General features: G+C 28.9%; 2 protein-coding genes across 8 annotated transcripts in view; both read left to right on the plus strand.

The window, feature by feature from the left end:
• LOC136978590 (pleckstrin homology domain-containing family G member 5-like) overlaps positions 1-1,842 on the plus strand; it is a 102,757-nt gene extending 100,915 nt beyond the window's left edge. For all 7 annotated transcript variants that reach the window (XM_067274325.1, XM_067274323.1, XM_067274328.1 and 4 more), the window contains one exon: positions 103-1,842. In XM_067274325.1, coding sequence (XP_067130426.1) covers positions 103-112 — 10 coding nt within the window. In that variant the 3' untranslated portion in view covers positions 113-1,842. The remainder of the gene's footprint in view (positions 1-102) is intronic.
• A 5,371-nt stretch (positions 1,843-7,213) lies between these two features.
• GC (gamma-glutamyl carboxylase) lies at positions 7,214-11,365 on the plus strand. The gene is made up of 14 exons (XM_067274268.1): positions 7,214-7,340; positions 7,879-8,034; positions 8,320-8,485; positions 8,570-8,648; positions 8,901-9,007; positions 9,089-9,252; positions 9,351-9,520; positions 9,577-9,855; positions 9,942-10,096; positions 10,172-10,350; positions 10,484-10,611; positions 10,716-10,842; positions 11,048-11,195; positions 11,290-11,365. The coding sequence occupies exons 1-14, from the start codon at positions 7,214-7,216 to the stop codon at positions 11,363-11,365; spliced, it is 2,061 nt and encodes a 686-aa protein (XP_067130369.1).
• The last annotated feature ends 1,467 nt before the right edge of the window (positions 11,366-12,832 follow it).

Below are 12,832 nucleotides of genomic sequence, written 5' to 3' on the forward strand. Positions count from 1 at the left end.
TAATTAAATAAATGTATTTAATTTACTGCTATTTTATATAAAATAAAAGATAAAAAAAAGGTTATAATAATTTAATTTACAACGTATTTTTTTTCCTTGCAGGGAAGTGTGACTTAAATAATGGATGACTTCTTGGTATCAGCTTCTTTCTTGTTAACTGGATGGTCACCAGTTAACGAAGAATGCCCTGGAGCATGGAGATGTTGAGGCTCTGCTCTGGCATTACTCATCACAGAATAGTTTGAGTTCGTGTGGTCGACAACACTACAAAAAAAAAAATAAATACATAAATAAATAAGCATCTGGAGAAAGCATCATGTCCGATTCTAGGCGTGAAATATTATATCTTTAAGAGAATATGCCTTATAAAGCAATGGTTGTGCTGTATTATCTTTAAAATGCAGATTATATGTATTTAAAAAAAAAAAGATTTTAAGAAGTTTATTTGTACAGTTCACCTGTGATTTTAAAAGAATAATAATAATTAATAATTATAATAATAATAAATGATGCAAGATTCAATCGATGCACTTAAAAAAAAAAAATTATCTTAACTTTTATCACGTACATTTGTATAGAATGCCCATATTTTTTGCCAAGAATAATGATCACATAAACTAATTTATTGTGATTTTTCGCGATTACTCATTTTGTTTTTTCAAAAATTCAAAATAAAAATAAAATATATATATATATACACACACATACGAAAAAGTAGATTTATAAAAATTGTACATAGATTTTTCTGTATTTAGTACAATATTTAATTTTATTGCCAATCTGCTTTTTCTAGTTGGATTTGTAAACACAATGGCTACCAAATTTACTGGTAAAATATCCAGTTCCATTGGAAACTGTCAGCACATTCATGACTAAGATTATGAATCTGTAGAATAATTCTCTCTATATAAAGAGAACTGTACAAAATAATAAAAAAAATATATATATTATAATTTGTTTAAATACTTGTAGATATGTACATGATTTCTATAGGTTACATTTGGTACACTTAAATTTTTACCATTGTACAGTTTACTTCTATAAGAAAACAACAAAGTGGTGCACATGTTGATAACAGCGATGAATATTTCTTCAGAATATTGTCTTTTGTGATATTCTGCACAGTGTCTTAATCTCCAGTTATTGTAATGTATCAAGAACCAATCTTTACACTCCAGTTATCTGTGTCATAGTTAGATCCTCCATGCTGTAAGAGAGATGTTAATGTTAAAAATTAATGATTGATGATGATGATGTTTTATTAGTAAAAAAAAAGAGTTTAATTTTATGAAAAAAATTGTTGTAATTAAAAAATTTTGATTCTATTTCCTTACATTGTGATAGTTAATTGGATTTTTGACAATCATAGTAATGTTTAATTGAAAATAATAATTAATAAAAATTAAGCTGGAAAATACTATAGAAGCAATACATTTTTTGGTGTAAAAAAAAAAATTACATGATGTTTAAAGTAGGTAAATTTCAGTAGAAGGTTAGAATTGGTATTCTCGAAACAATATTTCACTCCAATAAATCTAGAAGAGCACTAAAGCACCGATGCACAAAGTATTATATGTTAATGGATAGTTCATTGTTAAAGAATAGTGCTGGATGGCACTCAGATAACTGAAAAATTCCTTTAAAAAAAGTGTAAAAAATTTCAATATGTACATGTATGTATGTGTGTGTGATTTATTATTATTTTTTTTAAACCATCCTTTACCCAATTTTGTGCCACACAGATTTGTATAATCTTGTATTTATTTGCCCTTGGTGTGTGTGAAAAAAAAAAGACAAAAACAAATGACTGTGATTGACAATAAAAGTTACTATTATATGTTATCAGAGTTTTTGCATTTTAATTGAAAAATTTTAATATGTAAATAAATAAATTTCTATATTTTATAAAATTTATAAATTAATGACATAATGAAATATAATAATTATATTTAACCTCAACTTATAAAGGCCTTAACAAGCCTTTATGACCTATAAAAGGATGATGATGATGATGATGATGATGATGATGATGATGATCTCATAATGCAATGAATTAAACTTAATCATGTACTTAAATGTGATAAAATATTTTTTAAGTACCTGAAACATCCGTTTATATTAATCTAAATTATGGCTATTAAATTGTGTAATAATACAACATATAAAGATAACTTCATACATAATCTTTGACATAAATTTTATTATTATTTAAAATTAAGTTTGTTTATTTCTGTGATAAAAATTGAATAGCAATTAAATTATATAAAGAGTGGCCATAATGTCAGTTAATACCTATATTTTATGTGTATAGGTACAATACATTAACATACAAATCGAAATTGAGCATAGAACAATGTTTTATAAAATTGGTGAAAATACCCTATAAAAATATCAGGTATTTTTTACAGTTAACAGGACCACCCTAAACATGTCTAATTTTATAGATTTGATACAAATTTTCGAAATTTAAAAACACAAAATTTAAATTTGGCAATTTTTTCTGCATTATTTAGGATATATATATATATATATTTTTTTTTGAATAGAAACATGAAATTTTTAAAACTATTCTGGCGATATTATAATTATTTATTTGGGTGTTCCGTGACCCATTTTATCTACCCTTTAATCCCGTTGTTTACCGTCTGACACCGTAATAAAATTATATTATTATAGATAATTTATTAGATTATTTGCAATTACACAACCTTGACCAATTTTATTTGCCAGCGAAAATCTGCGGATATTAATTTTCTGATCAAATAAATACCTTAAAAAATCGCAGTAAATATCAATGTTTACTTGATAAATTTACTTGTTAGCTGTTAAATAAATATTTATTATAATTTATTATTATCATTATTTTGTTGTATTAGGCACGAAGAATTTTTTTACTGGGACTTTCCCGTTTTATTTACATAAATTTGCGCTTGTACTGGAGTCTCTGTCGTAAACAGTAATTATCTACTCACAGCTCTTATTTATACAGTCGAATATATAATTTATATAGTTGCAAGAACTTTTTATAACTTTTTAAAATAGATTTTATAAAAATAATACTACAGAAGTAAATCTACAGGAGGAAAGTCTCTGATGGCAACAGCATCCTACTGTATAAACTGTATATGTATAGTTTATACAGCAAGTTTAATTATATACAGCCTACATCCGTAGGACTGTATATACATATAATGTTATCTGTATCAGTGACGAGTTATAGCTTCATGGGGCCAGGCGAATTTAAATTAGTACAGTGCTGACTTCAGGCATTTTTCTTCGGGGAAAATATTTTCTTATAAAAGATTGGTTTGGGCCACCTGTTGGTGGGGGCCCTAGGCAATTCCCCTTTTTTACCATAGGATAACGCGCCATTGATCTATATGTATATTTAAATGAATATCCAAAAGAACAACTCCATGCAAAATTTCTAGAAAAATTGTTTGTAAAGAATTCAGTCTATGAGAATATTTTTTATTTCTACATAAGAGCACTTCTATACAGGAGCTCTTTCTACACAGAACGCTTTATACAAGAGCGCTTTATACAAAGGAGACTCCTACATAGGTGCCCTTGTGTACGGGAGTACGACTATGGATCTGCACAAGAGCACTTTTTATATGAAGTGTCTCGGCATGTACTCTATCAATATTTCATCATCATCGTGTATTATTTTCCAGAGAAATTATTTTAATCGCCATCTCGACTACCCTTATTTCGGATAATCGAGAGAGAGCTAATGTTTGGCGAGAGAAGAAATGCATGTTTCTACTTGACTGCTTCTTGAACTATTCTAGAGGAAAATTAACTATGAAAATCGTATATATAAATGACAATATTTTAACTTTGTGTGCAATAAATAAATTACTTTTGATAAAGTTATTAATTAATTATTCACTTCAAAAATTCAATGATTGATTTTAAGGAAAATAATTTTCACATTTTTTCATGTGGAAATATTTCAGAAATATCCTGAATATTATGTAAATACAATACTTTGTAATTAAAAACGTAGGCCTAAGAAAATGCAATTGAAACAAGTTCTAGTAAGTAAAAGTATACATAATTTCTTAAATTTCATAAATATTATTCTTGCTTATTATGATTTACTAAGCCTAGATAATAGATTAAACGCTAAATCCTGTATAACTCAAATATATATATTGATAAACATATAAATTAGACGAAGAATTTGGCTCAGATTTGAGATTTTCATCAAGTTGTATCGACAATTTCTTACGGTATTACCTACCTCGGGTCGAATGGATAAAACCACTGAATACTAGTTGCAGGTTCGGTACTGACCAACTGGCTGTCTTCGTGTAGTTTTTCTGTGTTTTCTTCACCTGTCTAACAATTGAAAAGCTGCCAGTTCCCATAGAAAGTCTTTTCGAGAGGCACTTTCCCCTTGGCGGATCGTTCTTCCGTCCATTATTATAATGTCGCAATCGGAAACTCAAAAGGGAAAGGAATTTTTGTCAGTGTTTTATTATAAAATTTACAATATAAAAAAAAAGTAAGCGCTCTTTTTCCTTTTTTTTTTCAAATTCTTTTAGGGGACGTCAGTGGCTGGTTATAGATTCATGGGGGCCCAGACAAGTGTGAATTAGAGGGTTGACTTCAAACATTTTTGTTTGGGGAATTTCGGGGAAATTTTCCGGGATCTTCTTTCGTTTTTAATGCCATGTGGTTCAGGCGCAGGGTGCACTGGCACCCTGCGCCTGCACCACATCGGTAACCTAGGGTTCCCAAATTTAGATTTCGGTATTCTTGCTATAACAATGAGTTTATAAAAGATTGGTTTGGGAGCCCCTATTGGTGAGGGACCTCGGGCAATTGCCCTTTTTGCTCATAAGGTAATGAGCCACTGGGGGACGTCCCAATTGTGCCATTGCTCTACTCCGGTGATATTTAATTTAAAGTTTAAAGAATATTTTTACTAATTTATTTTTTAAAAATAGATATATTTTAATCAGTTTTATTATAAGTTCTCACTTTTCGAATAGATCCATTGAACTACTTTTTAGACCAGTTTAATCAACGGCTCGAATAAATTGCAACCGATAGAAGAATAGATTCAATTCTAGTCTCGTTCTTCGATTATATGTTATATAGAAATTCTAGTGGCTTTGCTTGCTAGCAATAAATTATTTCTTTTGTTCCGGAATGGTCATCAAAGAGGATGAAATGACATCTTTAGTCGCCTACATCCTGTCTACTAGTCTAATTCAGTTTGAGATTGTCAAGTTACTCATTTATTTATGTAAGCGATATTTCTACAATACATCGGGCCAATGTCTTCCTCGAATTCTTTCCCAAAAACTATGGCTCTGGTTAACTTAATTTAAGGAATAACAAGAAAGCAAGATGGACTCTTGCAGCTAGGAAACGAAATAACCATTTTTTTTTTTTTCGAATTATTTTAATAATTTTAAGTTTTTCTCTGATTATTTTATGAATTTATTTTTTTTCAGTTATACGTTAAAGTGATTATATTTTAACGAATTTTAAATAGAATCTCTCGATTTGCAGTAAGAAAAATCTTCGTTATCTCTTTGCAAACGATATTAACATAATCTTTTCAACAAAAAGGGATTTTTATTATTAATTAAAATATTCTAAATTATTTAAGAGTCATTCTAACTACTTTCTAAAGGGCCTTTTCGGAAAGGCCTCATCGAATTTAATGTTTAACATAAAATTGGCAGAGAACCTGCGACTTTTAAACGATATATTTCCTAAAATAAAGTAAGTTTGTGATATAATTCCCTAAAAATTTATATAAATTTAAGTTTAAATCCAGATTACTTTTTTAAAAGTGGAATTACTTTCTAAAAAAACCAAATGAACCCAATTGAATCACTTATCAAAAATAGCATCCATTTGAGCAAATTTCAACAAGTAATTTCCATTTTAATGGGCGAAGATTAAATTTTTTTTAAAAAAACAAAGAACTTTATGACAATCTTTTACTTTTTTCCTACGTATAAAATTAACACGATGATCTTAATCCTGTATAATTTGCTAGAAGAATCCAACACGTGAAATTTCGAATTTGTATAGAAAATTATCTCCTTGCAAAGTAGATTTTCGAATTAGAGCCTGTTAAAATTAGAAGACAAAAGTGGAAATATTTAAAAATAGAGAAGGAGATTAGATGCAACAGCCGCAGTAAAGAAGCTTAAATGGGATTAATGTACAAGCTAACCTAGCCTACTTGTTTATCACCCAACCGGTCACATGACGGGGTGGAAAAGTCCATTGGCAAGAAAACAGAGGAACAACTACGGAGAAAAACACAGAAATAAAAGAAAAATTCCATCGTTTTTGATCGGATTATTAAAATATTTATAAATTTCTTAATGAAATTTAATTAATGCAAACCGATATGAAATTATTTTATATATTTAAATTGCCGAAACAATCCCGGAGATATAATAATAATAATAATAATAATAATAATATTCAATCTTAAAATAAAATTAAAGAATTTTAAGAATTTTCTAATTAAAAATATTTGTTGAAATTGCTCCAATACAATTGATTATAATACATAATTCCGGATGGAATATTTTGGTTGTAAATTATTATTAAAATTTAAGTCGAAAATATCGTAGAAATTGAAAGAGATTTAAAAAAAAAAGTTTCTCGAGAAGTTTTTTCGGGTGATTTTTAAATAATTGAGGGGAGGAAAATAAAATAAAAAGATGTAGCATTTTATTATTGTTCGTTATGGATGATGGATGATGCCTTATTATATCCAATGGCAAAACAATCGTTCCTACATCTCTTAATGGGATCGTAGGCGACACCTGGCGATTACCTGTTACCATGACGACAACATCCGAGATCAAACAGAATAAAGAATTGCCATTACTTGCCCACCCTCAAGATAGTTCAGCCAATTTTTGAATTTCGGGGGGAGAAAAAACTCTTACAAATTAACTTAAAAGGTAAGTAAAATTATTAGTAATTTCATTTATTATTATTATTTTTTTAAATAAATTTCATTATATTTTTTAAGAAAAATAAATATATTTGATGGTGTTACTCCTCCGCATCTCGTGAAAGATTATTGGCGCCAGACTTAATTATTTTCGACTCGAATTACTACAAATAAATCCCAGTGAATCGGGAAAAAAACAGTAGAAGGGAGGTAAAGTAAATGTGCCTGAGGTGTTCGGTCTTATTTTTTCTTCCTTTTTTAAGTCGAAGGATGAGGGAAAAAATGATGAAATATTTTGGATTCACTTTATCGGATTTGAACTCATTTTCTAACATAACCCGCTTGTTAAATCGTCCTTGTGATCCTTCCAGTTTAGCGGTAATGAGAATCTTTTTCGGTAAGTTTATCAATTTTTCACTATCTTATATCTTTCTTTTCCGCTTCTCATTGATATTTTATCTCATAAATTTTAATATTCTTTTTAAATTTTATCAATTTTAACTTTGTTTCTTAACATACTCAAGCTTGGAACCCGGCATATTGTTAAGTTTTTCTGGAACTAAATCGGGTACTTTGAACCATTTGTAATAAAAAAAAGATGAATATTTTAAAAGTTTTCTTCTTTTATTTTTAACTTGATTTATCTTTAATATAAATATAATTATAGAAGTGGACATTATGGAATTTATATGATAATATTTCCATACAAAAGTCTATAGATTTATAGGGATGGAGTGTTAATTTGGAAAAAAGAAATTTAATTTAAACCGTATAAAAATAAATTACAGATTCTCTCTTTAAATTAAATTTTTTAATTAGTTTTACTAATGTAATTTATATTAAAAAATAGTTTAAATGGTGCTTAATAATAGACTTAAACTGTATGTAATTATAGTAAAGAAGAATTTTATAATAAATTGTTGTAAATATTCCAGGAATCGTAATGATTTTGGACATTCCAGACGAACGAGGTTTGGCCATTGCAGATTCGAGATGGGGTGATCCATTGAAATGTCGATTTCCAATGTTCGATTCCATCTTTCCTTTACCATTAGAATGGATGTGCATGGTCTATTTACTCATGCTAACAGGTAAATGGGCACCTAAATGCTATCTAAAGTGGTATATATATATATATATATATTTCCATTTGTCAAAATATTTGTACGAAGTAAAGTTTATTAATAATTCTGTTACCTCGAGGGTACGAAATTGAAGCTTCTATCGGGGAGGTTTGGGGTTCGATTTCTGCCTGAAGCAAGCTGCACTCTGGTGTGGTACTCTTTACTAAACCCAAATTGAAAAGGAGTTTCACAGGCAATGCTTACACTTTACCGGATGAGGTTTTAATTAAAAATTCTTATTTCTTTACATAGGAGCATTTGGGATTATGATTGGAGCCTTCTATAAATTAAGTTGCCTTCTATTTTTGATACCGTACTGGTATTTATTCCTCTTGGATAAGACTCGATGGAATAATCACTCGTATCTCTACGGATGGTTGGGATTTCTTTTATTTCTTAGCGATGCTAACAAATTCTGGTGAATAATTATATATTATTTATTTAAAATAAAGGAAAAAAATAGTAAGATAATTCGTAATTACATAATAATTTTTTCCCTTAGGAGTTTTGACGGTTGGTGGAACGTTAAACACAATCATACTCACGTCCCATTATGGAATTACACACTGCTAAGAGGGCAGGTAGGGCTATAATTATAATTAATTAACAGTAAAAATGGTTGGTAGGAGAAACTTTCTTATGTATTTTGAAATTAAAATTGTGTAATAATTTATCTTAAAATTCACGTTGTAAACATTACGTGAGGATGATTAATTATAAACGAATCACGACATTTAGCCTTAACATCTGCCGAAAATTAGAATTTTCGTCTCCTTGAATTTCTAATAATAATTATTCGATATTTTTGTAATAAAATTCGCTAAATATTTTAGATTTTTTTGGTATATTTTATCGCCGGATTGAAAAAATTGGATAAAGATTGGGTCCAAGGGCACTCCATGCCTTATTTATCCACCCATTGGGTATTTAATGTATTCAAGTAAGAACATTTATAAAATTATTTTCTTGTAAAAAATATAAAAACAATCCAATATTTTACTTTATTTTATTTATTTTCAAGATTTGTTTTAACAGAAGATCAAATCGATAAATTTATTGTACATTGGGGAGGATTTATATTTGATCTGACTATTGGATTTTTTCTTTTCTTCGATCAAAGCCGTCCTTTAGGACTGATTTTCTGTCTCACTTTTAATTTAATGAACTCGCAGATCTTTCAAATAGGTAATTATAATCGTTAAACGTAAAATTTTATAGTAAAAAAAAATATAATTTTACGTGCCGAAACGACGTCGTAAAACGTAATTACTTGTAATTTCTAGGAATGTTTCCTTACATGATGATGGCTTCCATACCCATTTTCTATCCGTGTGATTGGCCGAAAACATTTTTGGATAAAATGCCCCAATGGTTTAAGTATATAACACTACATAAACAACTCCCAAATTGCAACCGACACTGCATCTATGCTTTAAATGAGGTAAGGAAGAGAGTAAAATCCCGTATACACTAATCCATTTCCGCGTAAAATCTGCGCCATTTTTACAGAAAACAACACCAGAAAAGTGCGCCAAGAACAATAAGAAGACGAAGCAAAATTTCAAAATAAAATTTCGGCATAGGATAGCGACGGGTGGAGTTTGCTTATTTTTTCTAATTCAAGGATTTTTGCCTTATTCCCATTGGTTAACTAAAGGATATAACACGTGGACTCAAGGACTTTACGGTTACTCCTGGGATATGATGATACATAATTGGAAATTCGTCCATACGAAGATAACCGTAATCAATAGGAAAACAAATGACTACCTGTACATCGATCCGGAGGTTAGATATTACTAATAGTTCGTTTTTCGAACGTGAGATGGTGCTACTTGGTTGGCTATTTCTGTATTTATTCTGTATTCTTTCAGGCGTGGACTGACAGCTGGAGATGGCCGAGACACGCGGACATGGTCAAGCAATTTGCTAATTGCATACAACAACGCATACATCAATTGTACAACATCTCGGATATCGAGATGTATATCGATGTTTGGATGTCTCTGAATGGAAGATTTACGCAGAGGTGTGATTTATTACCCATTAAAAAAACTGAAAAAATACATCGTTTTATTATTATTTCTTCTGTTTTTTTTTTAAGGATATACGATCCAACGGTCGATATTTTGAGAGCCGATTGGTCCCCTTTTCGTGAAGTTACTTGGGTTCTTCCGCTCTTAACTGAGCTTTCCGACTGGAGGAATAAATTAATTGAAACGGAAAATCATCTGTTCGATCAATCTGAATATTTGGATGTAGTTTTTGTGGCGGATTTTCCAGGCAAGAACACAATATAAACGATTTTTCCTCCCCCTACGTTCCTTCGTACTTTACGCATTTTAAATAAATAAATAAATGAAAACACAATTGAAATTCTGTTTTCAAAATAATTTTTTGAATATATTTTTTTAAGGTTTCTATTTAATAAATTACGTGGAAGAAGATTTAGGTAATACAACTCTACAAATTCTTAAAGGTGAAGTAGCTGTGGAATTCCCAGATGGAAACAAAGTCTATCTTACTGAGTCAGATATATTACAAGTAGGATATATTATTGTTCGAATTTTTTTCCTTTTTAGTCATTTTTTCCCCTGCATTTAAAATCCGTGATGTAAATAAATAAATAAATAATTCTTTTTTTTCAGATGCCAGTTGGAGAATTTCACAAAGTGATACCTTTGAAACACAGTCCGGTATGCTACATGTATATCTATATCAACACCACTCAAATGCAATTGGATGACGAATGGAAGAGAAGCTTGATCGATCGAAGTAATTGATTTAAAGTCGTAAAAATATTGATTATTAATTGATTCGAACGTGTAAAACACATTTTTTTATTATCAGAGTGTGTAAAAATAACTTTTCTACCCTCAAAATGTGTAAAAAAAAATGCACTTTTCTACCCTCGGAGTATGCAAAAAAAAAAAACACATTTTCTCATTAAAAATTTACATATAAGTGTTTTTCTTTATAGATTTTAGTAAATTCAACGGAATTAATCCTCAAAGAAAAATGGAATATTTTAAACAGAAAGAGGAACAGGAATTAAAATTATCAACGTCATCATCCATGGACATTTATAAAAAAATAATGAGGAATAAATATATGATGTGGAAAAGAAGGCAAGAAATTTAAGAATTAATCGAGCTTATTCTAATAACAATTACATAAGGCAATTAAAATTTAATTATTATTATTATTTTTTTAATTTTTCAGCCTATCCATGTTGAAGATGTCATTGAAAAGTATCTTGTTGGATGTGCCAATGAACTTAAATTTTGATTCGCAATGATTAATTTTCTTCTTAATATATTTTTCTCTACTTTTTTCTAATTGGAAGATTTAAAAATATTTGAAATTCTTGCTTAAACTACGATTAAATGTATAATTTAACGAATGTTTAAGAAATTCTTTTGATATTATTTTTGTAAGCGTTCCTCTTTTTATTGATATTAAAACAAATTATGCGTAAAAATTATACTTTATTCCAATTGAAAATTTTACATAAATACCAGAAGAATTTATTAAGAAATTATTTATTTATTTAAAATTTATAAACACCGGGGAAAAAAAATGGCGGAGAATAAGCGCGCGTAATGCAATTTTCGATCGCTTCTTTACACTCTATTTAAGGTAAATAAAACAGTTTTATTAATTAATCTTTTAAATGTATCATTATTTAGTGCGGAGGTGCTACTATTTAGGGCCTCTTATATAATTTGGGGTCTCCGTGAGCTTAAATTCTACCTTATTCTCGCCGTAATCACCCGCTCCATTATCAATTCTTCGCTCTTTTTATGACAAATAAATCCATCAAAACCAAAATTATTCTCAAAATTATATTTTGGATTGGTTCCAAAATGCTCTTTGATCGTGTAATTTCCTCTTTTCTGTTATATTATAATTAGAAATCTTAAGTCTTTTGTCACGGTAAGGCATTAATAAATCTCTTTTAAACTTAATTAGTTCGAAGTGAAGGATCTCTAAAATTTGTAGAAATGAATGAGACTTAGATAACAAATCCTTTTTCCTTCTATTAAAAAAGATATATAGGCCTAATAATAATAATAAACTCCATACATTTTATATTAAATACTCTATAAATTAACAGAAAAAATTCTTTATTTTTTATAAAATATACGAAAAAATAAGCTTTTAAATCATTAAAAATGCTTAGATTTAAAGAAATTAATAAATAAGTAAATAAATAAAAATATTTTAATAAAAAAATAATTAAATAATTAAATATTTTAATAGATATTCACTTTAAAATGTATAATATTTAATAATAAGACGTTTGAAGTGAAATTATGGCGTGGAGCAATGCGAGGATCTTCAGGATACGTTTGAAGGACTTCAGGATTTTTGAAGGATTTTCGGATTTTAGAAAAAACTATAAAAACTGATCAATTTTTAAGCTTTAAGCAATCTAAAAAACTAATGCTTTTTTGATAAATAAAGAAGTAGAAAAGTTTCGCAACCGAAATGCTAATAGTGACATCAATATAAAAGAAAGATGAGGAAGGACACTGCCAAGGCAATCAGAAGCTGTCAGTCGATATCTGTGCAGCATCCTTTGCCTGCACGTCACGTGTCGGTGACGAATAGATGACACAAGACACGACTAAAAGATAACCATTCAGAAAAAGCTTTACATTTCAAAGAAATATCAAGATATCACCTTCTAATTTTCGTTCGTTTCTTCCAGAATATTTGTAATCGTTCATTAGTTTCAACGTAAAAAATTGACGCTAATAGA

This window comes from Centruroides vittatus, unplaced genomic scaffold (assembly GCF_030686945.1).
Source record: "Centruroides vittatus isolate TY-2023 unplaced genomic scaffold, ASM3068694v2 contig_546, whole genome shotgun sequence".
NCBI classification, from domain to species: Eukaryota; Metazoa; Arthropoda; class Arachnida; order Scorpiones; family Buthidae; genus Centruroides; species Centruroides vittatus.